Source organism: Gasterosteus aculeatus, chromosome 18, assembly GCF_964276395.1.
Source record: "Gasterosteus aculeatus chromosome 18, fGasAcu3.hap1.1, whole genome shotgun sequence".
Taxonomy (NCBI): domain Eukaryota; kingdom Metazoa; phylum Chordata; class Actinopteri; order Perciformes; family Gasterosteidae; genus Gasterosteus; species Gasterosteus aculeatus.
In genome coordinates this window covers 14,824,236-14,851,568 of record NC_135706.1, presented here as the reverse complement: position 1 = coordinate 14,851,568, position 27,333 = coordinate 14,824,236, and the positions used below count along the sequence as shown (strand labels likewise).

Here is a 27,333-nt window from a genome sequence, read left to right as displayed (position 1 = left end):
CTTTCAGATACCCATCAAAAATGGCAAAACGGAAGGTGGACACTGAGAACCGGGGGTTTCAAACAAGGTGGGAGTCGGAGTATTTGTTCACGGAGGTAGCTGGAAAACCTGTGTGTCTTCTGTGTGGAGAAAGTGTGGCGGTACTGAAAGAGTATAATCTGCGTTCCCGAGCGCACAGTTGGCTGATAAAATAGGTATGCTTGCCGCTGACTTTCGACGCCGATTTGCTGACTTTGAAGCACAAAAAAGCAGGTTGGAACTGCTCGGTAACCCATTTGCTGTTGACGTGGAAAGCTCACCACCAAACCTCCAAATGGAGTTGATTGACCTCCAATGCAATGATGCACTGAGGGCAAAATATGCGGCAGTGGGTGCTGCGGAGTTCGCCCGTTTCCTCCCCGACACAATGCCCCAGCTGCGCATCCAGGCTGCTCAAACGTTGTCTATGTTTGGCAGCACATACCTGTGTGAACAACTGTTTTCTTTGATGAACTTGAACAAAACATCACACAGAAGTCGACTTACTGCTGAACACCTCCACTCAATTCTGAGGATTTCCTCAGCTCAGAGCCTTACCCCGAACATTGATGAACTTGTGGAAAAGATGGGACACCACCAAGTATCACCCTCAACCTCAAACAAGTGAACATTACTGTGCAATCACATATTTAGAGTTTTTACTCAGTTCAAGTTTAAAAGTTAAAGTTTAATATTTGTTTTCACTGCATGTTACTTCTCCTTAAACAAAGTGTTGTTTTTGATTAATAGATTTTTGCACTTTATTTTATTGTATTTCAATCCAATTATATTTTAAAAATATTTCAGTTGAGTGAATGATAGAAAATTGCTATTATTGTTTTTTTCTTTGAAGTAAATTTAGCCCACTTTTGCTAAAATAGAAAATATAGGCTACTGATGGTGCCTTGAATACCGGTTTCTTTCATTTAATGTTCATGTTATGGGGATTTTTATATAAAGGAAATTTGTCTTTTGTGTCTGTTGAAAATTAAAGATTACTGACAGAGCCATAAGAAAATATTGCTTTATTTATCTGATCATATTGGAATATATTTGTTAGGTTTTCAGTAGGTTCAATTAGGTTCACTAGACTATATGCGTCATTTAAAAAATTTTCAATGAACATTCGAACAGTCCGGCCCTCGGCTTGTAGCTAAATTTTTTATTTGGCCCTCCGTCCATTTGACTTTGACACCCCTGCTCTACACGCTGCCACGGTCTGACGTCCTGGTGGACGACCAATCCGCCTAAAGACACGTCGGAGAGCTAACAAACGACTGTATCCACAATGTCAATGCTTTTCCTCCAAAATAAGTCAATGAATTAACTTACTGGATGATTTTTTTTTTATTTACAGGAACACGAGTGTTATGAATTAATTTCATGAACGCAGCTCGGCCTTTACAGTCAATCAAGCTTCCACCAACAAAAAGATCTTCAAGATCTCCTCCGGCGGAGACGTGACTCATGCGAGTGAAACTGGCCGAGGGGCTTTGACCGTGATGACTTGTGACTGAGGACGAAGTTCGAAGCTCACGCTGCTCAAACGGAGGGTTTGTACCTGACAAGAATGCTCTATTTATTCCCAATTAGACTTTCTCATATTGCATTTCCTTTAACGCCACCAACAAAATCAATACCTCATGTCGGCCACCTGTTGTTCACGTCGTGCTATTTCATTTGTTGGGTTATTATTTATTATTTCATACTTTAATACAATAAGAATAACTCGACAGGTGTGTAGAGATGATTCCAGCAATTTATTTCAATGGACAGAAGAATACTGCACAGGATTGCATCAGCAGAGGTTTATGCATAGACTTTAATTCTGAAAATATTATACACATAGTTTTTTTCAATTTGATAACCTCTCATTTCATAAACACTCTCATATGGCGTTCTGATAAAAATCCTCCACCCGTTGGAGCGGAATCTTCCCCAGATGTTCATGTGTTTCTTTCCTTCTCTTTTTGATATGTTCCGTACATCGTTGTGGAGAAAAGATTCGTGGAGGTCAAAGCAAAAACATCGCGATTCTGAATGCCACTGCACTGCACACACCACAAGACTCGTCCACGGGGGAAAACACTACGGCTGCATTCAACAAATAAAACTCTGGGGCTGAAAAATAATAAAATATCAAGATCGGCAAACACAGAACCAACAACAGGTGTCCAAATGATTTAGCAGCACTTTTCGGAGGCGGGAAGAGAGAAGGGGACACCGAGCGGTGGACAAAAGACAGCAGAAGCTCCGGCTATTTCGTGCGCTTTCCCTTCAGAGACAAGTTGGATAAAAGTCGCTGTGGTGACGAACTAGATGGACGTGGTGGAAGAAAAACAGGAGGAACGTTGTCACCTCCAGATGACCGACGCTGTGATCAATAACCGTTATGTCCTCATCCAAATGCTAATGGCTGCAATACAGACTATGAATTTATGGCCTCAAGATTCAATTCAGGAGCGGGGAAAGTGAGGTTTTTTTTTTTGTGGATTTACCCTGCAACTACACCCATGCTACAGGCCCCCACGCCGTCCCTTTAACTGGTGGTGTTCTCCGTCAGGCATTCAGTCCGTCGCGTGGTTCCCTGTGGTGTCGGGCCTGGGGCTACATGTTCTTGTACATGGAGCGGTCTCTGGGCAGCTGGGGCTGGCTCGCCGTCAGCTTCAGGTGGAAGTGGTAGACGGCGAGCGTGATGACGATGATGAGGGCCAAGATGAAACCCAGGATGAGGGGGAGGGTCTCCTCCAGGCGCTCCCGCTGGTCCGTGATGCACTTGTAGGCTGCAGGGAGGAGGCACATAATGAAAAACAGTCGGCGTTCCGGGGGGGACTGAAGATGACTGACGGGGGTCCCGGAAGATTGTGCAGAATTAATTATTAATACAGACACAGGATCGCATTGGATTGGATTGTAATTTTGATATAATTCTGTCCTACAGTCTTGGTTATCATCTCATATTCGCTTAATGACTCATGAGTCATTTCTGTTCATTTAGAATATGTTTTTCTCCAAGTTGCAGGTATACAATTTAATCAATTTTATTAATAGATGTCATTTCAGTGAACGTATCTATTAATTCATTTGTTATATTTTGTTTAACAAAGTTGTTTGGGTCGAGCCTGGTGTTGCCACACACATAAAACACGGGTCCCATCCCTCTGGGACATACTGATAATTATCAGTATTAACACACCGTTTAGACAACACGCGTGTGTATAGTCTGTGGTTTAACGTGTGTGTTTCTCTGTGTGCAGATTCGCACCAGGAGGGAGGCAGCAGAGCGCAGCCGAGCAAGCGACGCTTCCAAGGTGGTTTTCTTCAGAGGACAGCCGGCTACGTCGAGTACGTCTATAAAGGCTGCAGGGATGCGACTGCACTCGTAAAGTCCTGACCCCCCCCCCTCTCTTTTTCTTTCTCACTTTGTGTCTCCTTTGTTCCCCTTCGCATCTCCCCTCTGCAGTCCTATAGCTTCTCCTCATGCTGCAGCAATACCCCCCCCCCTCCTCCCCCCTCCCCACCAGGGAGCTGTGCGAGATGTACATTGTTAAACTCTCACCCCAATTGCTCCTCATTATCTTTATCGCAGGGACAGTTTGGGGCAACGGTTCACTTTTTCTTTGGCATGTTCCCTCGGAGGCGATGTGTCGGTTCTTACGTTCGCTGAATATGAAGTCCGAGGTGATGTCGAAGGGCTGCATCTGGGTGTCGTACATGGAGATGGTGACGCCCTTCTGGTGGTCGGTTGAGATCAGGGTGAGAGTCTGCTGTGCGTCGCACACGTAGGAGAGTCCGGCGGGGGTCACCAGGGCCGACAGGCGGTGGGTGTTGGCCGTGTGTTTCCCAGCTGGGGGGAGAGGAGGAGTTTGAATAAGATGGGGGGGGGGGGGGGGGGGGGGGGGGGTATCCGGGCAGTATCCGGATGGATCCATTAGGACCAAAAGCAATAGAAAGATGAAATAAAACTATACATGCAAAATAAAAATAATTAAATTGGAGGTAAAATTATTCAATTATGTAAAATTGAATTGATTTAAAAATGGTGTTGAGTTGATGTATTTGTGTTGGGTTAATCTTAAAGACGGGATGGGACGTGCTGAGTGGACGGTCCTCTGCGGGACACTCACGGTTGTACGCGTTGATGAAGTGCGTTGTCTCCGAGGTGTCATAGACGAACTGAACCTTGCTGATCTTCCACACCTCGATGCCCTTGTCACGGAACTCCTGCAACACGCACACAAACACACACACACACACACACACACACACACACACACACACACACACACACGCGTGCGTCAAACGGTTTTTTTTTTCCACTGCATGAAGTGGCCTATGAGGAAGGAACGTCCTTTCAGGCTCCTGCTGGAACATGAACATGTTCTGACAGTGGATTAGGTAACGTCCTTTAGAACTTTCCCTTAATTATGGACATCAGTAAAAAGTACATCATTGGACCGTACGGCCATTTTTTCCAGTAAAAATAATTTAAAATTGAATCCCATTCAAATTCCAGACCGTATCTCCTCATGTCAAACACAATATTCACAGTGACAGTGGATTTGTGATCTCCCCGTAATGCTTTTGGGTGTTTTGCGTCTTCATGATTCCAGGCTTTACAAACAGCCTGTGATGTGATTGTGATTTGCGATTTATCTGCATTGTCTCGCCCACCTTGGAGAAGTAGATGCGAAGCGTGTAGGCGTTGTTCTTCCAGGTTATGTGGATCTCTGACTCCGTGCTCCCACACTTCCCCTCGATCTCTGCCCCGCGGGGGAGGGTGAAGGCCGCCTGCTCGGTGATCAGCTGCCGAGAGACACAGCAAGCACGTCGAAAAAAGTTGAGCCAAAATGGACAGATTGGTTGGTAGATACTGTCGGTTGAGGGTCAGCATTACATTCACGCACTATTTTGTTCTTGTAAGCGGGAACACAGTAGTGTGAATTTAATCGAGGCTTCACAAGTTGGACATCAAAAAATGTGTATCTATTGTTTGACGGGTCCAACGACGTGATCATTTTACGCACAAAAACACGCCAAAAAAATCTGTGTCCAAAAACAATGTTGAGGCACTCAACATGCACCGTCCTTGTTAATAAGAGCACAACTGGTCAATTCAAATAAATGGTGAAATATTTTTCATGTAAAACGAGTGTTTCTGTTCTGCTGCAACCAGCTTTACGCACAGCGACCATTAACCACACAAGGCGACATGCTTCTTACATGCTTGAAATGCGCATTATGTTTAACTTCTTCTTTCCAACCACCCTCGTGTATTAAAATACGAGGATTCCTTACGTCTATTCCATTGAGCGCGAGCACGTCATACGGCACGAGGAATCTCACGGCGAACTCCACCATCAAGCATGTCGTGCCGTTCTCCCGGACCGCGAAGATGGCTTTGTCCGGGTCGCTGGAGAGACCGGACAGGTTCTCCCCTTCCTGCTGCGCCAGCACCACGGACAGCGCCAGCACACCTGGCAACAGAGGTGTGAGGAGGTGGGGGAGGGAGGAGTGGATGGGGGATAAGGGAGGGGGGAGGGGGGGGGGGCACGTATGTCAGCGGGGTAACTGATGAGGCGCACACACACGCACACCAAATCACGCCGAGTCAGCGCAAACAGCGCCTGCATCCGTGGTTCCACTCTGTAGTTCAGCCCGCGTCTTTAGACCACCTGCGTTCCACCTCGTACAGTTTCCTCGCGGCAAAGTCGAAGGCGGCGTGAGTCCGCAGTCTGCAGCACGCGCGGCGCAACAGCGCGCCGCCGGCTGCGGACCCAAAGTGACGCGCTGCAACATGTTTGAACGGCATCGGTGTCTATTTGGAAAGGAAACAGGAACCTCTGTCATGCCTAAAACACGCACGGACAGGTGCTCGCGCGCACGCGCGCACACACACACACCGCAGTGAGGAGTCACGACAGCCGCACACAGACACGCCCGCGCACACAAACGCACACGCTACCTCTGTCTTACCGAACACGCCGAGCAGCAGAAGCCGCGCGCTCTCCGTGGTGCTGAAGCCGAGTCGTCCCATCGCATTCAGCTTCCCCAGCGCTGCAACGACGAGGGGCGAGATGACTGGGCAGCCTGTACTGAACCCGCGACAAGAAAAGAGAGGCGGAAAGAGGGGGGGGGGGGGCAGGCAGGGCAAGAATAGAGGGAACGAGGGAGAGAGAGAGAGAGGGAGAGAGAGAAAGAGAGAGGAGGGATTCCTCTACTCAGTGCCCGGCAGTCACGCTCAGATCACCGTGAATGCAGCAAAAGCGCATGCCTCCGGTTTGGACGTGAGGTCCGGGTTGCTGTGCGGAAGCAGCCGGTTCCGAGGAGTTCAGGCGGTCCAGAACCGAACGCCCTCTCCAAGGTTGACGGATTTGAACGCAGCTACATCAATAGCATCGGGAATAACGATCCTGGGTTTATAGGGGGGAAAAAGTCCTTTCCCCTTGAATTGGCCTCTTTGTAAGGACAGTCTGGACAAGTTATTCCCGCAATGCTGTCGTCTCCATCTCCGTGGTTGCAGCTGTAGGTCGGTGCTCAAATGATGTCTGTCTGGAGGGAGCAGCCGACAACACCCCCCCCCCCCCCCTCCCTCTCTCAAACTCCACTTCTGCAAGGTTGCAGCTGAGTAAATGAGGAGGAGGGCTGCAGAAATCACGCACATTTTAAATATATATGTATTTTTTATTGTTCAATATTCATAGAATTGACAAATAAATAAGAGTTTAATCACGAGGGCAGAATATGTGTATTGCTTCTCAAATCCCATTTCTGATGCCTAATTACGCACACGTGCTCAGCTGTGAGTGAAACCCCGCATTTGGAGAATAAAAGCTAAATATATTAATAATCACTGTTTGCCAATAAGCGCTCCCTCACGCACCATCTCTCTCATCGAACACAGGACACGTGTTTATTCCACATTTTGAGATTTTATTCATCGATTACAACCAGTGATCGCAGAAGGCAGCGCGTCTAACAGAAAGTAGAGGAACCCACATCAGTAAGTGCTTTATCAAATCCTTCAGAATTTCTGCCCCCCCCCCCCCCCCCCCCCCCCCACCTCCACCCTCTGAAAAATGAGTGGCAGATGCTGCCGAACGCAGAAGCCAAAGAGCACACGGACACTAGAAGTTACACACGCGTGTCGCAGCAGCATCCAAACTGGAATCTGCTCTGCAATCCACGCACACATCACGCACTGCTGCTTTACACCCCCCCCTTTTTTTGTCTATTTAGTATTCAGTCGGTCGGGATTTCTCGCTCTGTCCTTTAGTGGAGAGCATCACTTTGTGGGATGACTTCTAGCTGCACGGATCTGGCACCGTTCTTGGCGCGTTGAGGTTGGTGGCCGATACAGATACACGCTTCTTTTCTTTTTTTACGCACGAGGCACTTTGGTTTTCACTTCAGAACCCCAAACTCGCACTTGACTGAGCTGATGCTGTCGATGCTGGGTTTACTGCCCACCAGGGGATGATTTAACCTCTGAGGGAAAGTTTCCGATCGCGGAATCCCCCCGAAGTCAACATCGGACTCTCCGCCAACTCCTTCGCGCCGTTTTTAAACTCCGGGGAGGTAAATCGGCGTAAGAGTTTGTTGCCCAGCGTGGAGAACGCGGTGGTTGAAGTAGCGGCAGTCGGTGCCGTCAGCAGGAGGGCTTCCGCTTTGCAGGGCGACGCGTCGCGCCTCCTCACGGTTCTGGACTTCCACACGGGCACCAGCGCGCGGTCGCGCGTCACGGGGCTGAGCATGCTGGTGGGCAGACTGAACCTTTTTTCGTTCAACCTGCGCACGCCGTGATCAAACACCTTGGATCGCTCCGTCCCCGCTTCCGTTTCCCTTTTGTTGGAAGCAATGGGGGCCAGTAGGATGTCCAGGGCGGAGGGCGCGCGGTGGTTGGGTGCGTTACTGCCGGGCTGCAGAGGGAGGAGATGGTCGCCGCCGGGTTTAGGGTGCTTATGGTTTTGAGAGGAGTCGGGAACCCGCGGGGAGGCTTTGGGGTTTAGGATTTCGGAGAACACCAACGCCCGCGCAGGCGAAGAGGAGCCGCTGTTCTCTCTTTCAAACTCGTCTATCGAGTCCATCGCCGGCAACGCGCTCTGCTTCGCACGTGGTCTTGGCTGCCAGGTGCAACTCTGAACCGACAGACAACCTGTGTGATCACACGTCTGAAGGTCCCCGAGTGCGTTCACCAAATGTCCAACCCTCGTCTCAAACCCGTCCTCCCCATCGCCGCCTCCCGAACCAAGTCGCGTCTGCGCATTAGCCGCAGCGCCTCCCCCATCCTCACCCCCCCGGCCCCTCCTGGAGCCGTGAGTGAGCGCGAAGATGCACTCCGCGTGGCCGAGGAACCTCGCCACCTCGACGGCGGAGTTGCCAACTTTATTCTGCCGGTCTATCTGAAGACCCAGCCGCTTGAAAGCTCTCACCAGAAACTCCACCACGGGGGAGTGACCCGCCACGGCGGCGTACATGAGCGCGCTGTTCCCCCAGGAGTCCACGATCTCCGGGTCGGCGTTGTGTCGCACCAGGATCTTCACGGCGTCCAGGTGGCCCTTCTCGCACGCGTGGCTGAGCGCGGTGCGCCCGGCGTCGTCCCGACAGTTGACGTTGGCCCCCTTCTGCAGCAGGAGCTCTGCAAACTTACAGCGAGCCGCGTTGTCCGGCAGCAGGATGGACGAGATGAGGGGCGTCTGTGCGCTCTCCGTTCTGGAGTCCACTATTTCCCCGTCGAGCGCGTCCAGAACGAACCTGGCCAGGTGCGCTTTGTCCCGGGACATCGCCTCCAGGAGGATCTCGGTGCCCGTTTGCCCGTCGGACTTCACCTGGGCCTTGAGCATGATTTAGAAATGGACGGAAACCCTATCGGATGAATGTCATGTCTCCTGTAACCTCTCCCCCTCCCCCCCGAGCGAGTGCTGACAAAACCAACACGGTATACCGGGGTTTATATAGTGGAGAGGAGAGGCCACCGGGTTGCCGGGCAACGCAATGATGGCGCTTTGTTCGTCTTTGTAATGGAAACGCGAGGTTTATAATGACAATTAGGAGCCGCCTGTGTAAATAAGAGCGCTTCTGGATATGAATTCAGGCCGCACTCGAGTGTGATTAGTCAGCGGCGCGCTTTGTTTGGGCGATGAGTGCGCGGGCGGTGCGTGTGCGTGTGCGCCGCGCTCACGTGCACGCGAGCACATTTCAAACACGCGATGTTCCGAATGTCAGAAGGCTGAAGCGTTAGACCACGTTTTAATGTTGATGGAGATGAAGTCCTTGGTGATGAAGATCACTATTTGATCAGCAGGAAAATAACTGAGAGGTAAAAGGGAAAGAAACGTGACAATGTGTGAACAGACATGTAAAGGATGTATGTTGACACACTGTATTCATTCATTTTTATATTTGGTATATTATACCGGGACCTTTTTGACATAAAAAAAGACTATTTCCTTTTGACTCTTTTCTTACTGACATATTACTTTTTAATTTGACATGCTATAATAAGACCTTTTGACTTTTTTTTGCCACAGGCCTCTTATATGACCTATTGTATTGAATAGTATGACTCTTTGTTTACATGCATGACATAGACACGTATTTCCTTTGTGACACAGTACCTTATAATTATACTTTATGACACAAGTCACACCACAACTTTCGTAACCTTTAGTTCATCCTTTTTAAATGATTTGATTACATGTACCCTTTATCCATTTAAATATTCTGTCTGTCCCCAAATACCACTTAACCTTCAATAACGGTGGTGATTGATGGTTACGTGGATTGAACGATGGTGGTCTCAAATTAAAAGATTAGCAAAAACAGGAGGTTTACGTTATGGAAAAAGTAAAGAGACTCAAAATTATATTTTAAAGAAAGACAAATGAACCACGGCGTTATGTCCCATTTTACACCTGGATTTATTGGTACACATACTATAAAACAGTATTAAAGGAGCTGGATAACAACAGTATTTTCATTGCTTTGAGTTCAACAATACAATATAAATACAAAAACACGCACAGGATGGTTTGTTGACGAGCTACAGTTCAAATAGAAAACAAGAGGGAGATACAATAGAAACTGAGGAAATCAAACCGGTGACTTGCACTGCAAAAATAATCAGCTTTTCTGAGACAAAGGTTACATTTAATCACATAACAGAAACATTCAACTAGTGCAAAAAAGCCTCTAACGAACAGAATAATCTTAAACTACACTATATCTAATATATATATTCATTTATATATATATATATATATATCTTCATATAAATAACCCCTTAATTTGGCATTTCGTCATTCATAAAATAATTTTACCATCCTAACAGACACCGAGTGGCACATTTGAAAGCGATGGAATAAAATTTAAAAGCACTTTTTACTTGTTAATCTCTGCACTAGATATGTGGTGAGAGCGTTATACTGTGTTGTGTGGCGCAACGAGGGCACAAAAAAACAAAACCGGGACAAACGGAACAAAGACGAAACCCAGCGGTTTGATAAATGTCTTTCCCCCGACATCCAGCGGCGCCACCGCGTCCCCGGAGCCCTTTATGACAGAACACGGCGGGTCGAACAGTAAATCAGTCTACGTACATTCCAGTATTTACAATATCCGCCCGTCTACCCTTTGATGGGACACAGCGGAATAATACAGAAAGGCCCGAATACCTCAAGGTGCTTTTATCCCCATGTTTTTAAACCATCACTTTTGGTTGTTGTTGTTGTTGTTGTTGTTGTTAGTGGTGCGCCATGCAACGATAGTGCCGGACCATATGTGCACAAGTGTCGATACTCAAAAGGATTACTTCATAATAGAACTTTCTTTTTGTTTTCTCCCTTCACCACGGTGCTTCTCTGGTGGGGATCAGGTTCGGGGTCACAGGCCCGGACGGACGCGGCGTCGTGAGAAACGCGGCGTCATTCAGTCCGACGTCCCCGAGGAGGATGAAGAGCTGAGGACGAAGAGCCGAGGCTGCTGCCGCGCAGTCGAGGAGCTATTAAGGGAGCACTTTGCTTGGTCAATGCCTTTAAGGAGCGGGAGAGCGACTTCTCAAGCTCTCGTCTGGTCACATGACACAATGCATTACCGTGGAATTACTGGGCGCCAAATCAAGAGCCAATTCATTTTGTTTCATTCTATCCATCTTAACCTTTGAATTTACTGCAGATAGTTCCCTTTATTATATCACCATATTTTCATTTTTTTTTTTACTCCTTTTGGTCGCTCTTTTCTGTATTTTGTACACCTTTTAACCTCTGGCGGGAATCGTGATTTCTTTTTGCATAGTCTACACGACTGAGCCCAAAATGGCCGTCACGCCACTTTCAAGTAGAAGTTTATGACTGCGTAGTGGCCACGAACAAAGCCAGCATCCATCCCATCGTGATCCCTTTATAGCCTTCTGACTCGGCAAAATAAAAAGCCTTTTATATATATTTGGCTTTTACATGGACACAGAAGTCATATAACTTCATCGCGGTGGCTCCGGGCTTCGTCCTTCATACGCTGATTATTAGTTTTAAATACATTCTTACTGAAGACAGAAAACCTACAGTAGTGCACTGCTACATGTTCCACGTGGTTATGATGCCTATACGAGGTGCTCAGGACGGGACCCCTGTGTAGTATACAGTGTATTTCACAAAGAGTTTATTAATTTGTGCAGACATGACATTAAATCTCACATGTATTCTTTTCCCCCTCTTCCAAACTACTTCTTCGACAATAATAAAAATTAAAAAAAAAAAGTAAAGTCTGTGAATGCGCGTGTCTGTGGGCGTGTCTGTGGGCGTGTCCAACAATAGCTGCAGCTTGTGAGGATGCAGAGAAGATTGAAGATGACAGAACATCTAGAAAGGTACATGTGACTGTGTGTTTTCTCACTTTGGTCTCAGTGGTTAAACCCCGTGACCGTGGTTAAGCACCACGGCTCAGCGGCGTGACGCCAGGTGAAGGTCAGAGGGCCACTGTGTGTGTGTGTGTGTGTGTGTGATACTCATAGCGATGCAGGCAGGGTTAATGTCTGCGGGTTGTAGAGGGCTTTATGCGGCAGAGTGTTTGTGCGTGAACGTTTGTGTGTGTGTGTGTGTGTGCGTGTGCGTGCGCTCTCCTCTCTCAGCGTCAGTCGCTCACACCACTGTGGCAGGTCTGCGGTCCATCTCCTCCTCCAACTTCACCATCTGCTGCATGTCTCTGGCCTTCAGATGGACAGAAGACACTCAGACACACGGCATGCAGACGCGTAGCACTCGTGGAGGAACCACATTTAGTCTTCAGTTTGATCATTAAACGCTCAGCTCGGAGTGCTAGCAGATCACTTCCTACTTCTACGCTCTTCTCCTCGCGTCACGCACGTAAAACAAAGCCCATTTTTAAGTGGGACTCTGTCGGATGCTATGAAAGCAGATGATTGGAGCCGGAGTGAAGGCCCAGCGGAGCGGATTTCTGCTTAGCAATAGCTGGTGAGTCACGGTGACAAATGACTCCAGCTGCTCGTTGGCACCCTGAGAGCCGCAGACTACTAATGTGGGAAAAGGGATTTCACAACACAAAGAAGGAAGAATGAATCACTTTTTCTTTTGTTTCTTTTTTTAAAATGTCAAATCTCTTGAAAAGGCAGATTTGTCGTGGACTACGTCCTTCCTTCACTTCAAGAATTACAGTGATTATAGAGGTCACTTAAATGGCAGGAAAACACTGATTTAACAGGCTGAGCAGAAACCGGAGGATGTGAAGCAAAGGAGTGACACGGGGGGAGACAGGGGGGAGTGCGATGGGGAGGCCTACCTTGAACCTGTTTGTTTGCATGGTGTGATTTCAAAAGCTGTGCCGGAAAAAGCAAATCATATTAAAACAAATGAATATGTGCGTTTAGGTCACAGAGGGCAGCAGATGGCAAAATGAAATGTACAGATGGAGGCCGTCGCACGACACGTGACCTTTACTTTTTTCAACGTCTAAACTCAGTTATTAATTCATAAATACTTGAAGAGCCATCGTGCATTTAGACTCTGACTCATTCTGAGCAGCTTTGTGGAACCTGCTAAACTAATTACAGTTTTTCGTTTACTTTCGTTTACACTTAAAAACCCAGTGGGGCTCAAAGGACCATAAAGCCAGAGATGCTCTGGTTTATACAGGAAGTGAGCAGCTGAGATGGAGACATGCAAGTTCTCTTCAGTAAGTTCTTCTAAATATTCAGTGTATCGTCTGCAGAGTCAAGCTTCTTTTGTTCGTCCTACCTGCTCGTTGAACTTCTCCAGTTTATCCAACTGCTCTCGCTGGTTCTTCTCTAGCTGCTCCATCTCCTTCTGATGCTTCATGGCCAGCTTAAAGAAGAACGGGGAAAAAGATTACAACCATTGTGTACCTATGTAATAAACGTTTGTACGGCATCAATCCATTCTGCGTTAAAAGAGGAGCATAGTTCATTGAACACAAACCGACCCGCTTCCTCTCATCCAGGAACTTCTTGGTGTTGCTGCTGTTTAACTCTCGTACTCTCCTGAAGAGCACAAAGAGCGGCGTAAACAGTGGCACATGCCTGCAGACGGAGGCAGCGTGTTCTATGTATGCGGAGCCCACCTCTCTCTCTCGGCCTTGTTTTTGATGGACTTGTCCTGGCTGATGGCTTTGCTGTTCTCCATGGACATCTTGGCCTGGTTGGCGCGCATCTCTTTGCTCTGCCTGGGGAAGAAAAAAACGTTGTGAGAAACGACCTGCAGTTACCGAAACAGTTCATCGGTTGAGAGTTCTGGCTGCTCCAGTAAACATACACATGCATGTAAATGAGTGCGACGTGCATTGAAACCCACCGTTCGTGGATGAGCTTCAGCTGCGTGGTCTGCTGCTCCTGCACGGCGGTCAGGAGCTTCTTGAGGTGTTCGCACTGCTGCGTGACGTGGGCGTCCTTCAGGCCCTGCTCCTCGCCGCTGTGGCCGCCGAGCAGCTCGGACCACTCCTTAGTGTGCAGCGCCGTGATGTCCTTCACCTGCCAACGGACGCACACAAGATCCACATCCGAGCCACCAATGACCGCAGCGGTTGTTGGGTTCTCTGGGGTGAGAGGTTGTGCGTTACCTTGACTTTGTGGTCGGCGAGCAGTGTTTGGATCTTATCCTCCGTCTCCTTCTTGAGCTCTTGGCAGTTGTTTTCTCTGTGAGCAGAAAACAAATACATGTAAGTGGTTATTTAAACAGCAGATTCAAGGAGGCCTGTCTGGTTGATCACAAGCTGAAGCCTCCCTGGGATTTCCTTCCCTTTTAACTCACCCTCTCTTTTTGATGGCCTTCTCCAACAGCTTCTCCAGGGTGGTCTTCTCCTTATCGTGCTGAGACACCATCTTGTCTACCTGGGTGCAGTGGGACTTCTGCATTGTGGTTTGGTCCTATTGGGGGAAGAGAGAACATGTGTTAGGTAAATATTTGTAACCTAAACCAAAACTGCATCAACCTCCATGAACAGAAATTAAGACTAAAATAAATATAATTTCAAAGCGATGATCTTAAAAGAACACATCAATATGTTTTATATATATTGTCTCCATTCAGCCTGGATGCTTCTATTATACATGGGTTACGCAATAGGACTTAATACTATGCTAATTATTGAGCCAGCCGTCTGGATGCACATTGTGGGGCCTCAAAGGAACAGCGACTTTAGCAAGTCTAATACAGCATTAATTATGTGGTCGCATTTACACATGTTTGTGATGAACAGATTGTGTGAGCGGCTGGACACAATGATGAACCCGTGGTCGGGGGAGATGAAAGGTGGAGCTGGTGGAGCATCAATGAGGCTCCACAATGCGCATCCAGACGGGTCGGCACTGAAACTCTCACCCACCTTTGACTGTTTCTTCTTCAGGCTGTTGAGCTCCTTCTGCTGCTTTTTTATCAATTTCAGGTACGTCTGCAGCGGGAGAGAAATGCATTTATTGATCTTGTGAAGGTCACGTTGAGAATCAGTACTGAGTAAAGCAGCATACGGTAATTATTACATCCCTGTAGGTTACAAAGCAAATGTTTAAAGCGACCGTTCCTTTTGTTGTAGGGTTGAAAAACACTAATATCACCATCTAGCAATAACTCTGATATATCGTCTACTAATAGAAGCATACGTTCTTGGTACATAAATAAGAAACCATTTATAAATGTCCTAAAGGTGTGTTGTAGTGTTATTTTACCAACCTTCATCAGTTTTAGGTCATCGATGCTGACATTAGGCACCAGTGTATTATCTGGAACAGCAGGAGAAAAGTGAAAGTTTAACTCCGTGTGTCCGTTTTGTACAAATGTTACCTGCGATGCTTTGAGCGTTCACCTTTCTTGGTTTCTGCCGTGTTATTCTGGGCGGAGTTGGAGGTGTGGGCCATGTCGGAGCTGGCCTGAGGAGTCACGCTGGCCTTCACGGTGTCTCCTTTGCCTTTTCCCTTCTTGTCGTTCTTCGAGCTCCCGCTGGGGACGTCCGCTATGTCGTTCTACAAACGGGGAGCAGTTCATTTAGTCGGTGAAGGACGCGGTTTCTATTCAACCAGGTACAAGTCTTCAAACTGAGGCTTCGGGTGTGTGCGTTGGTGGTCACGTGTACCGTGTCGATGCCCAACGCCTTCATCTGGTCAGCTCTTTTTTCCGCTATGGTTAAGAACTTCTTGGGGTCCGACAGGGCGTCCACGATGGCTGAAACACACAAAGCCGTCTGCTAGCATCGCGAAGGCAAAAAGAACAGATTCGTTGATGAATCCGTGGGGCGAGGGAGGTCGAGCCGAGGCGATAAATGACTTCCTCATTGTGCTGAGGGAGTGTGCTGACTAGTCAAGCTGGCGACGGGCTAAAATGCAGCTCGGTAAAACGGTTTCTAGGAAGGTGGATTCTTTTTGAGCCCCTCGTTGCTGTGTGCTCGACAGGCAAGTGATTCCAGCAGCAGATCTTATGCTAATGGTTCCAGTAATGGATCCTCGGCGCGAGCCCCTTGGCTTTATTTAACGACAACTTCAATTGTCCTCCTCATTTTTATGCTCGTGCCTGTTTTAAACTGTATATTACTGCAGACTCACTGTCATCATCATTTGCACCATGCCATTACTCTGAATGTTCAAACCAACTCAAGGCTGAGAGAGCGGGAGAGAGAGAGAGAGAGAGAGATACCCAGCTTGCCTTCTCTCCTCCCTACGGGCTACGGAGACAACTTTATTATCAGCTAGGAATAAAGAGAGAAATAAAACAACGTGGCAGCGTGAAACAAAACGCGTAGTTCTGCAGTAAGACGTCGTAGAACAAAAACAAAAAGCAATACACATCAAGTTGCGTAATTACTGTTCCGCGTTGGCCTCACCTCCGAAGCCGTCGGGCACGTACGTCTTGAGGATGATTTGGCAGAAGATGGTGGGCAACGACAGCGGCTTGTTGCCCTCGTTCCTCAGCGAGATGTGACGGTAGCCGGCTTGCAGGCCGTCCAGAGGCAGGAGGCGCTGGCCAATCAGCTTGTTGTTGTCGTCATAGACGCCGATGCGCAGTACTGCCAAATCCGGTAAGATCACCTAAGGAAGGAGAGGGGGAGGGGGCGGGCAATAAGGGAAGGTGCAACAGAAAATGAGTGGGTTTGGGGTGAGGTCGTCGGCCACATGGCATTCCTCCTCACAGTGTGGAAATAAACAAAACTACTTTGCAGCCGTTGCAGTAAAACGGCGCCACAAGGTCAAGGATGAAACTGCAGGGACACTATCAGAGGACAGTGGGAGACGGGCCACGTCAGAATAGCTTGTGTGCACACACCCGGGGGGGGGAAAGAAGGGAGCGAGAGCCTCAACTGGCCTCGAGTGTGGAGATAAGTGAACGGCAAGAAGGAAGGTGATTAATACGCGGACCAAGCGGAAGGTAAGCGATAAGCCCGGAGAAGACTCGCCAGAGATGAATGGCTGGAAGCTTCAGGCGCGCCGCCGGTGCGTGTCGCTCGCCCCGAGTCATCTCGACAGTTGCGTGAATGCAAATAGGTGTGCCAATATCCGAGGGCATTTGTGTCTCTTGGAGTGCGTGTAGAGATGTGAGAAGGGATGCTCCTCCGATAGCGGCGCGTACGTCTGTGTGTGTGTGTGTGTGTGTGTGTGTGTGTGAGCGGAGCAGCACTGCGGCAGGCTGTGATTGATGGCGTGTGTTAGGAAGCTGGAGTCACAGTCATGGCTGAGAGACTCCTCGTTCTGCTGAGAGCAGCACTATTACACACACACACACACACACACACACGTTTCTTTCACTTTCACACTATATCTCTAATCGCTCTCTCTTCCTCATGCCCATTTGTTTCTCTTCCCTTCCTCAGAGTGTGCAGCTCCAATCATCACGAGACCTTTGTTTCTCCTTCTCTCCTTCTCGCTCCGTCTCCTTTTAAACTCAGATTTCCTCACAACGCACACAGCATTCCACTAAGTGGAGCTCTTTTGTTTCGCCACACCGGATCAGCATCCTCCTCGGTACCTTTCTGAAGACGAAGGGCTCCTCGTTGTAGGCCGGGTTCAATCCGTTGTTCATCACCATACGTGTGCGGAACTCCTTGCGGATGGTGTCGGTCGGCAGCCCGTACATGTCCACCTCAACGTATGTGCCGATCTTCTTGTCCGACAAGAACTGTCCAGAGAACACCTGCAGCAAGGAGGAGGACGGCATTAGGAGTCGTTTTAAAGCTGTGGATCTCACAGGAGCATTATTCAAGTTATTCTCTGCAAATATTGTGTTGATTCATTCATTCGTGCAAAATCCCCGTGATTTCCGGCAGGTTTATCGGATTAAACGGCGTTGTTGTCTGAGAGCAGCTGACCTGTACGCTGCAGGTTGCAGCGATGACTCCGTCCACAGGAGTCTCTGAGAACGGGTCAAACATCCTGTCCGACCGCCGCATGAAGTCGGGCTTCAGCAGGTACCTGAGGCGTGCGCACACACACACAGATGGAGATGAAGCAGGACAACGCACAAAAACATTAAAATGCCTTTTAGGTTAAATGTGGGAACAGTGATGCTCATTAAATAGTGTTTCTACACTTCAAGCTCAAGCAGTATCGGAGTAAAGAAGGTACTGAGGCTTCATGTGTGGGAGCGTGAACCCAGGAACCAGCGCAGTGGCGTTAGTAATAATGGGTGTCTGCACAAGCCCTGATCTTCCCACATATTAGATTTCCGGCATTAGCAGTAAAATCTCTGGCCTCAGGGACGGTATTAGAGCCGAGGGACGCAGAAAGGAAGAGATGGATGACTGCAGAGCGCCTCCGAGGAGCCCGCTTCCCCCAAAGCGCCCATTGGATCTCGTGGCAGACAGTAGATACGGTCGCCGCTGGCAACCACTAATGAGATGTGACAAGCTTTAATTGATGAGCTTTCGGAGAGGGGGAGGAGGAGGGAGGGATGGAAATGAGCTAAGGACAGAGGAGCGGTTCTCACCCGCAGGAGCCGTTGTACTCGTACTTTCCCTGGTTCAACTGCATGGCCAGATCTGACAGGGAGAACGAAAGAAGAGTTTAAAAATGCTCATATTTCTCACACAGATATCAAACCATAAAACAATTAAGTTCATTTGCATTGATTTCTGTGGAGCTTTTTCTTTGTTGGAAGAGGTTTTTTTTTTATATTTGTCCTCACAACTCTCTCTCTCCCCTTTTCTCCCTCATGAATTCTCCCTCCATCACAGAAGCTCCACCTCTTGAGTCACCCCCCCTCTAGGCTCACACATGCTCATCTCCCAGCAGGCCATATGGTCGGCCCCCGTTTGCCTCTGGCCATGGGGCAGCAGCTGTTTTACAACAGACATCACTCACTGTGTAGGTGTGTATGTGGCAGCGGCAGTTTATGAAAGTGTGTGTAGAAGAGATAATCAGGGAAAAGTAGCTGAAGTGGAGCAGGAGGTGTGTGTGTGTGTGCGCATGCACCTGTTCAGGTTTATGCATGCATAACCTGATGCTGCAAAATGACATGCAAACGCTTGCAAAAACAGGAACCAATCCGTGCTTTATCTCCACAGGTGTGTGCGTATAAAAGACAGAATGGCCACAATACTGCTAATGCTAAATTTGCCTAAACGTATGTGCATACACACACACACACACACATATATATTTTAAGTAATGTAGCACAAAATAGCTAATGCTAAAGATAGCATCGGGATGCTGCACTCACTCAAACACTTATTTATACGTCCTCATTATTCTCCGCATGTGTGCGTTTGGCCTCGGCCGCTGTGCGATGCATGGATTTGTGAGGTCACAAGAAGGCTTTCTGTGTGCTGTGCTGTTGGATACGCACACGTGTAACATGTTTCTGCTGCAGTGGACTACTTGATATGTGTGTGTGTTGAGGTCACAGGTCCCATGTTGTGTGCTGTGGTACCTGGGGTCTGGAAGTTGAGTGAGACCATCTGGCAGCCTGCGTTCCAGAAGATCTGAGGCATGTAATTACTGGAGTCCACCCGGCCCCCTTTGGGGTAGATACGGCTCATCTGACGCTTGTTGTAGCTGCACTGACGCTCAGGAAAATAAAATAAAAAAATAAGAAGAAAAAAATAGAGATGGAGAGCATGTGTGTTCCAAACAGACTGTAGGGCTATTTTTAGTGGGAACAGCTTGGGTCAGGCAGTCCCATTGGGGAGGCAGAGAGAGAGAGGGGGGAGAGAGAGAGAGAGAGGGGCAAAGTTTGTGTGAATGTTTGTGTCAGGTCGAGTCCCGGTCCGAAAGCACGCTGGCCTCCAGAGTCCGCCAGTGACACACAAACATTCATTGAGATGACCTGGATCTACTAACAGACAGCTCCGCACATGAAAAGTGTACATCTCATTAGTGGTGATCACAACCAGAACACCCAAGGTGTTAATTAAAGCAGGTAACGTGAATGGAAAAACTAAAGATGATCATCTTTAAATCAGCAATTCCTCTTTTCTTTTAGGAGTTATCTTGGATTCAGTGTTTTTTTTTTAGCCTTGATCTGAAGCCCAAAGGATACTTGACAAACTCGATGGCGTTGGTCTTCAGATAGCCCAAACCGACGGACTCGTTAAAGGACGACATGTTATGGTGGATGTTCCTTTCTGAGAGACAGGAGAAAAGGGAATGAGAACGAATAAAGTCAGTCCCAAATTATCCGTGAATTCATGAACAAGAAGCAGAAGGATCAAAGTAGAAATACATTGGGAGGAAGTCAAAGCCACTCACCCTCTGCCACATCGAAACTCTGGAACTTGACGGGCTGAGCGTAGTTGACCATCGCTGAGAGCCACGGGTGGATGTTAGTGGTGGCTCCTACGTAAGTGTACTGAGCGATCAGAGCCTCTTCAGAGTCCTCCGGCTCTTCTACAGCCTGCAAGGGTCAGTTCGAACAAACGCCACGTAAAGCGATGCATTTATCCAGACATGACGTAGGTTGTGTGTGTGTGTGTGAGAGAGTGAGTGCAGTCATGTGCTCACCTTCTTGTTATTGTCTTGGTCAGATGCTTCTGAGATATCTGTGGCGTCTGTCGCTTCTGTGGCTTCAGACATCTCCGTGGCTTCATCGTCCGGCACCTGGAAACACAAAGATCAAACACTCCGGACAATCGTTCTCAAACGGCAGAAAACAGATCCAGGCACTGGATGCCCGCTCTCTTGGTCGATGCCATGGATATGATTCATTTCAGCATTTCACTCACCTTCTTGATGCTGTTGCGTTCGTCTTTCGTCAGGCTGACGGCGTTACTCTTGGAGACGCTATTGGCCTCTTTCTCAGCGGTCGCCTCTGACAGACTGCTGACCGCCTCTGAATTCAAATCCTTGTCCTCCGCCTCCTTTTCTCCTTCACACGCAAAAATACAGACATTTAGTTCATTTAGTTAGCTCAGATCTTCTACTAAAGTGAGTATTGGTGGTTATTTTTGCATGGCTTGATGCATTGTTTTTATTCGGACACACTGCAACACTAATCTTATTTTAGAGTGTGCACTTCACGCAGCGCTTAAGATTTCTAAAGATGTTCTTTAACAATGGGATCTTTATGAAATCCAATGAATAGACATTCAAATGAGCGTTCGCCTATCGGTTTCTGTTTGAAGGATCAAAAGGATTAAAAGGTTACACGTTGTGTACATGTCAGCACAAAAAAGACACACGGCTGTTGAGCTGACCGTTCTCTGTGTCCTCTTCATTCTCTTCTCCCATAATGATGGCGGGGGTGTTTGTCTCTCCTGCCTCCATGTGTTTCTTGAAGGCTTCTAGCTGCTCTGTATGACACACACACACACACACACGTTAATCCAATAAACCGTAATATGAGCCGACATCGAACTATTTCACAGACGTTTACGTACTCTGTTCAACTTCAGGTTTCAAGCGTTTGTTTTTGATGAGGATTTTGCGTTTGAGGTCATTTGGAGAGGGTAAGGGGCGTCCCGCTTCAATCTGCCAAACGGAACGCGATCACACGTTTAAATGTAGAGGGCCATTATCCGCATGCGCTCAACTCAAAAGAGAGGCTGTGGACCAGAGGCAGTATTTACCGGGTAGTTTTCCAGAGGCTGTTTGAGGAGAAAGTCACCGAAGATCTCCTCACAATACTTGGCCATCTTGTACTGCTGTGGTTTACTGGTGATACACAAACACGCAGAAGGACATAGAATGCATAGAAACGGTAAAACCATGTGCATTAACAGTCTTAAACATTACTAATTGAACACATACCTGCAATGGTTTTCAAAGGACAAAATAACCGGATAGTCTGAGGTGACGAAGGCCGTCTCTTTGATGGCTTGGATAACATCCTGTTGGAAGAAGAGGAAAGTAAGAAGAATAATTAAAAAGAGGGAATGCGAGAGGACAGAACTGTAACATATGCAATGTCATACTCTCACCACAAGGGGGCAGGCACGCCCTGTGCAAAGAAAAGACTCAACTGAGTGTGTGTGTGTGTTCACCTTGAACAGGATGTCTGTACACATAGCTTTGCCATGAGTGATTATGGGCTCCTGGTCCTCGCCTTTCCCATCCCAGCAGTCCAGCTCCACACATCTGACCCCATGGAAAGCACACAGAATCTGTTCATGCACTGCAGGCGTCCGCTCTGTGTGTGTGTCTGTGTGCGATGTCCGCTGTGTGCGTTCTCACCGGCACCCTGACAGCAGCACCTGCCGGTACATCTCTACCGAAGACTTTCCTCCAAACTGGCGCCCGTTCAGGTAGGTGTTGTGGGAGGAGCTGATGAAGTAGTGGGCCAGGGGCTGCTCCATGTCCTGGTACAGCTCCAGCCGGTCCAAGAAGACTGGAGCGTTCTCGTCTGACATCAGGTACCGGCAGAACCCATCGCTGGACATGCATGCTGGGGGGGGGGGGGGGGGGGGCGAGTTAAGAGGAATGAGGATGAACTTTCTCAAAGGAAAGCAGAAAATCATCTGTATTTGTGAATTAAAGTAGAGTTTAAATAAAACATTGTGGATATTTATAATTTTCTGGATTTACATTGAGAACGCTCTCATTCATCTTTAATTGCAACATGTGCAGAATTCAGTCTCTAATTGTAGAACACTGGTTGCATGTTGCATTGAATGTAGCGAGGTTTCTCTGGTCAGCATGTTTTTTAAGGATTAGCACCAGCAGTCAACGCCTTGCTTTTCTGCTCCTGTCGTCATCGTGACAACTTAAAAGAGGCTGATGATCTAATTAAGCAGAAAAACGACAGCAGTCTGACGCTGCAGAGCGTGGTTGCAGAGGTACACATGCAGGTGGCAGCACAGCCTCACAGGAAACCGCTCCAGGCGTCTCTACCTTTCTTCTTCAACTCTTCGTCCCTCTCGTATTTCTCGATGATCTGCATGGCTCTCTTGGGGTCGTAGAACGGGAACAGGATCTCGTTTAACCGAGGGTCCCGCTGATTCTGAGGAGCAACACGCAGAAAGACACACACACACACGCACGCTCAGTCAGCATGTATTTAGATTTACATCTTCCACTGACACACAGGACGGGGGACGACTACAAACGCACATTTCCTTAATTTGAGTTAGCAAAGTCAATCAATACAGTTAATTGTACTACTGGTGGAATGGAGAGCACTCCGGTACGAACAGGGCGAAATGTAATTATGGGATGTTCAAAGGAAGCTGTGAGCCACACTAACAGGTGCAGTGGTGTGCTTACAAGCGAGGAAGCTGCACGTGTTGCAGAGGTTTAACAAAAACAACAACAACAACATCCTCATAGCGCCGGTGTCCACCCACAAAGCCACTCGGGAATTTGACCTCTGGCTCCGTGGACGGTTGCGGCGGCGGCGAAGCAGCACGCGCGCAACTGCGCAGCGGAGGCGACCAAGCAGGTATTCATCCAAACAGAAGGGCACGGCCACAGAGAACGGACACGGGCAGCAGGAAACGAGATGAGCCGAGCAGGAAGCAGCAGGACGGGGAGGGGGGGCGGGGGGGGAAAGAAAAAAACCCTTCTACCGTCTGGTTGCCATGGCAACACCAATCAAGAGTAGAGGAGGAGAAATGCCGCGCCAGGGAGAACGCGGGGAATGGGATGCGGGCGGGAAGGAGCCGGTTGAAGTTGCCCTTGCAGGAAGGCTGGAGGTTAAACACTTTCTCCACCTCATTATTGGACTTTTAATGAGGGTCTGCTGGCTCCCAGTCCACAGGGCAACTTCTACCCAGAGCAGGAGGGGTGGGGGGTGGGCGGGGGGGGGGGCATAGCAGGGGGCGTTGCGGAGAGGGGGGCGCGAGCAAGCAACACACAGAGAAGTTAATGAATGATAAAGAGCTTACTTCATTCAGAAAGCTGACTAACTGATCTACAGTTAAATAATCAGTTTTGTTCCCATTGCTGCAAAGGAATTAATTAGAAAAAAACAGAACAATGTTATGCCTCTTAAAAGAAAAGACATCCTCTCAGTCATTCACACAGTCCGTCGGTCAAATTTAGCAAGCAGTCTTTGCAAAGTGGATCATACTTAAATGTTACACGTTTAGTAATGGTCACTCATAATTAATGTTGAACTGTGGAAGCAGGTTAGGTTGTCCAGACATTGTTAGTGCAGCAGGAGCAGAAACATTTGACTCTTTCCAACGGGACGGATTGTCATTGTTGTATTTAAGCAGAGGGTAACGTAGCTGTAAACAATGTGAGGGTGCTACGGTTCTATTCTCTATTTGGAGGATTGATCACGGGTATAAAATCAGTTAACAGGCAGGTTAAACAGAGGACACTCACATTTTCTTGAAGAGTTCCTCTATGTCCGTGCGGGGACAGATCTTCTGTGTGAGCAGGTAGAAGATGTCGTAGGTGAAATCTGACGGTTCGATCTCATCGTTCTGTGAAAGATAAACAAATGGAGCTGTGAACCTGCAGCGGCGGTGATTGGTGGAACCGCTGCAGTCCCTCAGCTGTCTGACCTTTCCACTCGGCAGGCCGAGATCCTTCAGAGCCTGGAAGATCCCCTTCTCCGTTTTTCCTGATGCAAATGTTCGAGTAATGCTGTGAAAACGAGAGCAAGGCGGAGGAGAAGCGAGAGCAAGTATTTAATTTGGATGACTGGTCAGCTGCTTCTGTTATTGGCATCTTTGGAGATGTGTATTCATATTTCTTCATCTCCGGAAAAACCACTGAAATGGAACCAGTTAGAACAAATTGCCGAGGACATCCTCCATTGTTCCGTCCCAGATGGTCCGATGGCCAAAGCGGGCTGTGCTGCCTCTGGTTGGAAGTTAAATATCCCATTCGTTCACCCTTACCCTCTCACAGGAATCTTCCCATTCACATTGGTCAGGAAGCACATTCTCATCCAACTAAAGGGGAGTCCAATAAAAAAAAGCACAAGTCAGAGAAATGGCTGGATTTTATTATTATTTTTTACCAGAATTATTGTGAAAAAAAAACAAGCTAAAGCACGATTGTTGCAATTACAACTCACTGCTTCTTGAGGCAGGTCATTGGACAGACGTTGTTGGCTTTAAAGTTGTGAATGACGGAGCGCAAACCCTCGATCCACTTCTGCAAACGGTACAAGAAGCAGCATCAAGTCTCGCTGACAAACCACACGCGATCGCACCTCGTGTTTACAGGAGAGTGTCTTCGGGGAGATAAACACAAGCAAATGAACGGCCTCTTAATTCACACACGCGGGCGAGTGCCGCGAAGGGACAATCGGGACCACACACACACACACACACACACAGACACACACGGGAACGCACACACAGCGGGCTGGCCGTTGAAAGTCCACAAGCAGGGGCGATAATCGGAACATGTTTGACGCCTCCGCCTTTCCCTCTCCGATCGTAACTCTGTGTCGGTCCTCCATCGTTATAAAAACATTAAACAAGATAAGGCTGCAGGGGGGAGTGTGGTCGCGCATGTCGCCCTGTGTGTTTGTTTGTGAAGATGTAAATAACTCCCGTCATCTCCCGAGGTCTGCTGCTCGGGGCCACCTGCATGCTGGGAGGTGGTGGTGGGCTCATGTGTGTGTGCAAAAGAGACGGCGGGGGACAGAAATGACAGGAATGAATGTGTGGAGGACAAGGATTTGAACCTGTATATGTGTGTGTGTGTGTGTGTGTGTGTGTGTGTGTCATTGGCAGCCCTGTGGCAGGGAGCTCTCCAGTGCGCAAACATTGTTCATAACACCAATCAGCACAAAGACACTCTCATGATGCACAAACACCAACTCTGCAACAGACCTGTGCCGCCACAAAACATTCGCAGTTGGGTTTGAAACTGGCTGAGATTCTGAGTCGGGGGAGGTTTTATGTGTGACATTTTAATAGATTAACAAATAAAAATAGAAATGGCTCACTGCTCGAAGCGACTCTTAATCAATCTGGTTGTGCTTTTATTACAGCCGTCTGGCTCTGCGTGCGTCTCAGCACCTAATAATAATAATAATAATACATTTTACTCTTCATCAGCAGATCTCAGAGTGCGACAGAGATGGTAAAACATAGAAAGAATAAAAATAAAGTAAAAGCTAGTAAAAACATATGCACCCTGATGGAGAACCATTGAGGATGACATCAACCGGACGTATATATGGAAATCCATTTCAGCAACTATTTCTACGTTATTCCAATCCCATGGATGAGAAACATGACACCCTCGAAAAGTTTCCCTAGTGATTTTTCTTGTTCTTTAAATGGCTGCTAAGCCTTTGGGCCACACTGGATTTGTCACGAAATAGAAGATAGATGCTCTTTTAAAATTACTTATTTATCTTTGCCAAAGAAAATAGTTTCAAATCTCATATTGTGAGTACTACACCACTAATGACAGCTCATTGGTTCATCTGAGAAGTGTAATGCTTCAAAAGCGGATCAATTCAGCTCCGGGAAGTTGAAACTTAATCTGCACATAGATTGTTTATTGTGGGCTGAACAGGATGCTCATCAATAATAATGTCTGCTGATTAAAAAAAAGAGAGCGGGGCGTCGTCCGTCTGAGCCCAAAACAAAAATGGCAGGGATGAGTCAGAAAAGAGAGAAATGAGATAACGAGAGGTGCAGCCAATTAGGCAGTCAGATTTCTCACAGATGTACGAAGAAAAAGAGACGGAGAGAAAGACAAAAATGACAGCGGAAGTGCAGGAGGCACAACAGAAATATCAGTCTATTTATCAGAGTGAATCAACGCTGCTTTGTGTAGGAGTTGAACCATTCACCTGCTAATGTGCTCTGGTTCTGAAAATGTTTGCCGTGTCAGGGTTCTTCTATCCTGTATCCTCCTATATTTACATATAAGTATGTGTATGTCTACATACGTGCTAAACAGAGTTCTGATTTTTATTTTTTTGTCTTAGTTGTGGAGACCCGGTGGATGCAAGTATCTACCCTGGCTGTGTCGGGGCTCTCTGCCACCATGAACATGAAGTTGAGGTTGACCAGGTCGGTGCCGCTGCAGATGCAGATGATGCAGCCCTCCAGGTCCGCCTCCGTCTTCCCGATGGCCTCGAATGACGACAAGATCTTGGGGTCCTGAGAGAAAAAGAGAACGCGAGCTGAGTGAAACGCAGTCACATTCTCTGTGGGCTCCGATGCCGAACCGATTGGAAAACTATTCAATGCACAGGAGCATCACGATGGTAGAGGATAGTCTGCACAGGAGCATCACGATGTCTAAGATCTGGGGACCAAACAAAGTAAAGCAGCGGATCGACCGATTCAACGTTACCTTGACAACCAAAAGAGAATAACAAAAAGCAGCAAATGCAGACCGATATGGTAATGATAAAGCACATAATGAAAAATCACATTAGCAAATGTGCAAGATATGCAAGATGTTGTATTGAGCCCATCCAGCCACTGATGATCTGAGTGCTGCTCTTACTG

General features: G+C 47.8%; 3 protein-coding genes across 13 annotated transcripts in view; all 3 read right to left on the bottom strand.

Annotated features, from left to right (window-relative positions):
• Positions 1 to 1,759: 1,759 nt before the first annotated feature.
• Positions 1,760 to 6,580, bottom strand: lamp5 (lysosomal associated membrane protein family member 5). The gene is made up of 6 exons (XM_040160166.2): positions 5,995 to 6,580; positions 5,317 to 5,495; positions 4,693 to 4,824; positions 4,146 to 4,242; positions 3,677 to 3,865; positions 1,760 to 2,801 (listed from the first exon to the last, which is right to left on the bottom strand). Exons 1-6 carry the CDS (start codon positions 6,053 to 6,055, stop codon positions 2,626 to 2,628), a joined length of 834 nt encoding a protein of 277 aa, XP_040016100.2. The 5' UTR covers positions 6,056 to 6,580; the 3' UTR covers positions 1,760 to 2,625.
• A 361-nt stretch (positions 6,581 to 6,941) lies between these two features.
• Positions 6,942 to 9,921, bottom strand: LOC144389396 (uncharacterized). The gene has a single exon (XM_078093576.1). The coding sequence runs from the start codon at positions 8,859 to 8,861 to the stop codon at positions 7,500 to 7,502; it is 1,362 nt and encodes a 453-aa protein (XP_077949702.1). The 5' UTR covers positions 8,862 to 9,921; the 3' UTR covers positions 6,942 to 7,499.
• plcb4b (phospholipase C, beta 4b) overlaps positions 9,915 to 27,333 on the bottom strand; it is a 43,573-nt gene continuing 26,154 nt past the window's right edge. For 6 of the 11 annotated variants that reach the window (XM_078093560.1, XM_078093558.1, XM_078093561.1 and 3 more), the window contains 33 exons: positions 26,836 to 26,979; positions 24,927 to 25,006; positions 24,748 to 24,801; positions 24,409 to 24,490; positions 24,227 to 24,327; positions 23,782 to 23,839; positions 22,790 to 22,898; positions 22,133 to 22,343; positions 21,943 to 22,036; positions 21,710 to 21,789; positions 21,529 to 21,613; positions 21,340 to 21,430; positions 21,157 to 21,252; positions 20,686 to 20,828; positions 20,465 to 20,560; positions 20,213 to 20,357; positions 20,004 to 20,088; positions 19,395 to 19,519; positions 18,453 to 18,504; positions 17,836 to 17,938; positions 17,496 to 17,660; positions 16,357 to 16,561; positions 15,613 to 15,701; positions 15,346 to 15,502; positions 15,213 to 15,262; positions 14,869 to 14,934; positions 14,295 to 14,410; positions 14,104 to 14,179; positions 13,839 to 14,014; positions 13,609 to 13,710; positions 13,471 to 13,528; positions 13,266 to 13,352; positions 12,524 to 12,847 (listed from right to left, as the gene is read on the bottom strand). In XM_078093560.1, coding sequence (XP_077949686.1) covers positions 12,674 to 12,847; positions 13,266 to 13,352; positions 13,471 to 13,528; positions 13,609 to 13,710; positions 13,839 to 14,014; positions 14,104 to 14,179; positions 14,295 to 14,410; positions 14,869 to 14,934; positions 15,213 to 15,262; positions 15,346 to 15,502; positions 15,613 to 15,701; positions 16,357 to 16,561; positions 17,496 to 17,660; positions 17,836 to 17,938; positions 18,453 to 18,504; positions 19,395 to 19,519; positions 20,004 to 20,088; positions 20,213 to 20,357; positions 20,465 to 20,560; positions 20,686 to 20,828; positions 21,157 to 21,252; positions 21,340 to 21,430; positions 21,529 to 21,613; positions 21,710 to 21,789; positions 21,943 to 22,036; positions 22,133 to 22,343; positions 22,790 to 22,898; positions 23,782 to 23,839; positions 24,227 to 24,327; positions 24,409 to 24,490; positions 24,748 to 24,801; positions 24,927 to 25,006; positions 26,836 to 26,979 — 3,555 coding nt within the window. In that variant the 3' untranslated portion in view covers positions 12,524 to 12,673. Of the gene's footprint in view, positions 12,222 to 12,523; positions 12,848 to 13,265; positions 13,353 to 13,470; positions 13,529 to 13,608; positions 13,711 to 13,838; positions 14,015 to 14,103; positions 14,180 to 14,294; positions 14,411 to 14,868; positions 14,935 to 15,212; positions 15,263 to 15,345; positions 15,503 to 15,612; positions 15,702 to 16,356; positions 16,562 to 17,495; positions 17,661 to 17,835; positions 17,939 to 18,452; positions 18,505 to 19,394; positions 19,520 to 20,003; positions 20,089 to 20,212; positions 20,358 to 20,464; positions 20,561 to 20,685; positions 20,829 to 21,156; positions 21,253 to 21,339; positions 21,431 to 21,528; positions 21,614 to 21,709; positions 21,790 to 21,942; positions 22,037 to 22,132; positions 22,344 to 22,789; positions 22,899 to 23,781; positions 23,840 to 24,226; positions 24,328 to 24,408; positions 24,491 to 24,747; positions 24,802 to 24,926; positions 25,007 to 26,835; positions 26,980 to 27,333 lie in introns of those variants that run through there. The other 5 variants (XM_078093564.1, XM_078093567.1, XM_078093566.1 and 2 more) reach the window with 3 other exon arrangements.

Excerpts from the sequence above, each read along its gene's own strand:
- LOC144389396 (XM_078093576.1), bottom strand. The coding sequence starts at position 8,861 with ATGCTCAAGGCCCAGGTGAAGTCCGACGGGCAAACGGGCACCGAGATC.
- lamp5 (XM_040160166.2), bottom strand. The coding sequence starts at position 6,055 with ATGGGACGACTCGGCTTCAGCACCACGGAGAGCGCGCGGCTTCTGCTG. Across the intron at positions 5,496-5,994 it reads TCTGCTGCTCGGCGTGTTCG|GTGTGCTGGCGCTGTCCGTG; the intron begins GTAAGACAGAGG and ends CTCTGTTGCCAG. Across the intron at positions 4,243-4,692 it reads TTCGCATCTACTTCTCCAAG|GAGTTCCGTGACAAGGGCAT; the intron begins GTGGGCGAGACA and ends TGCGTGTTGCAG.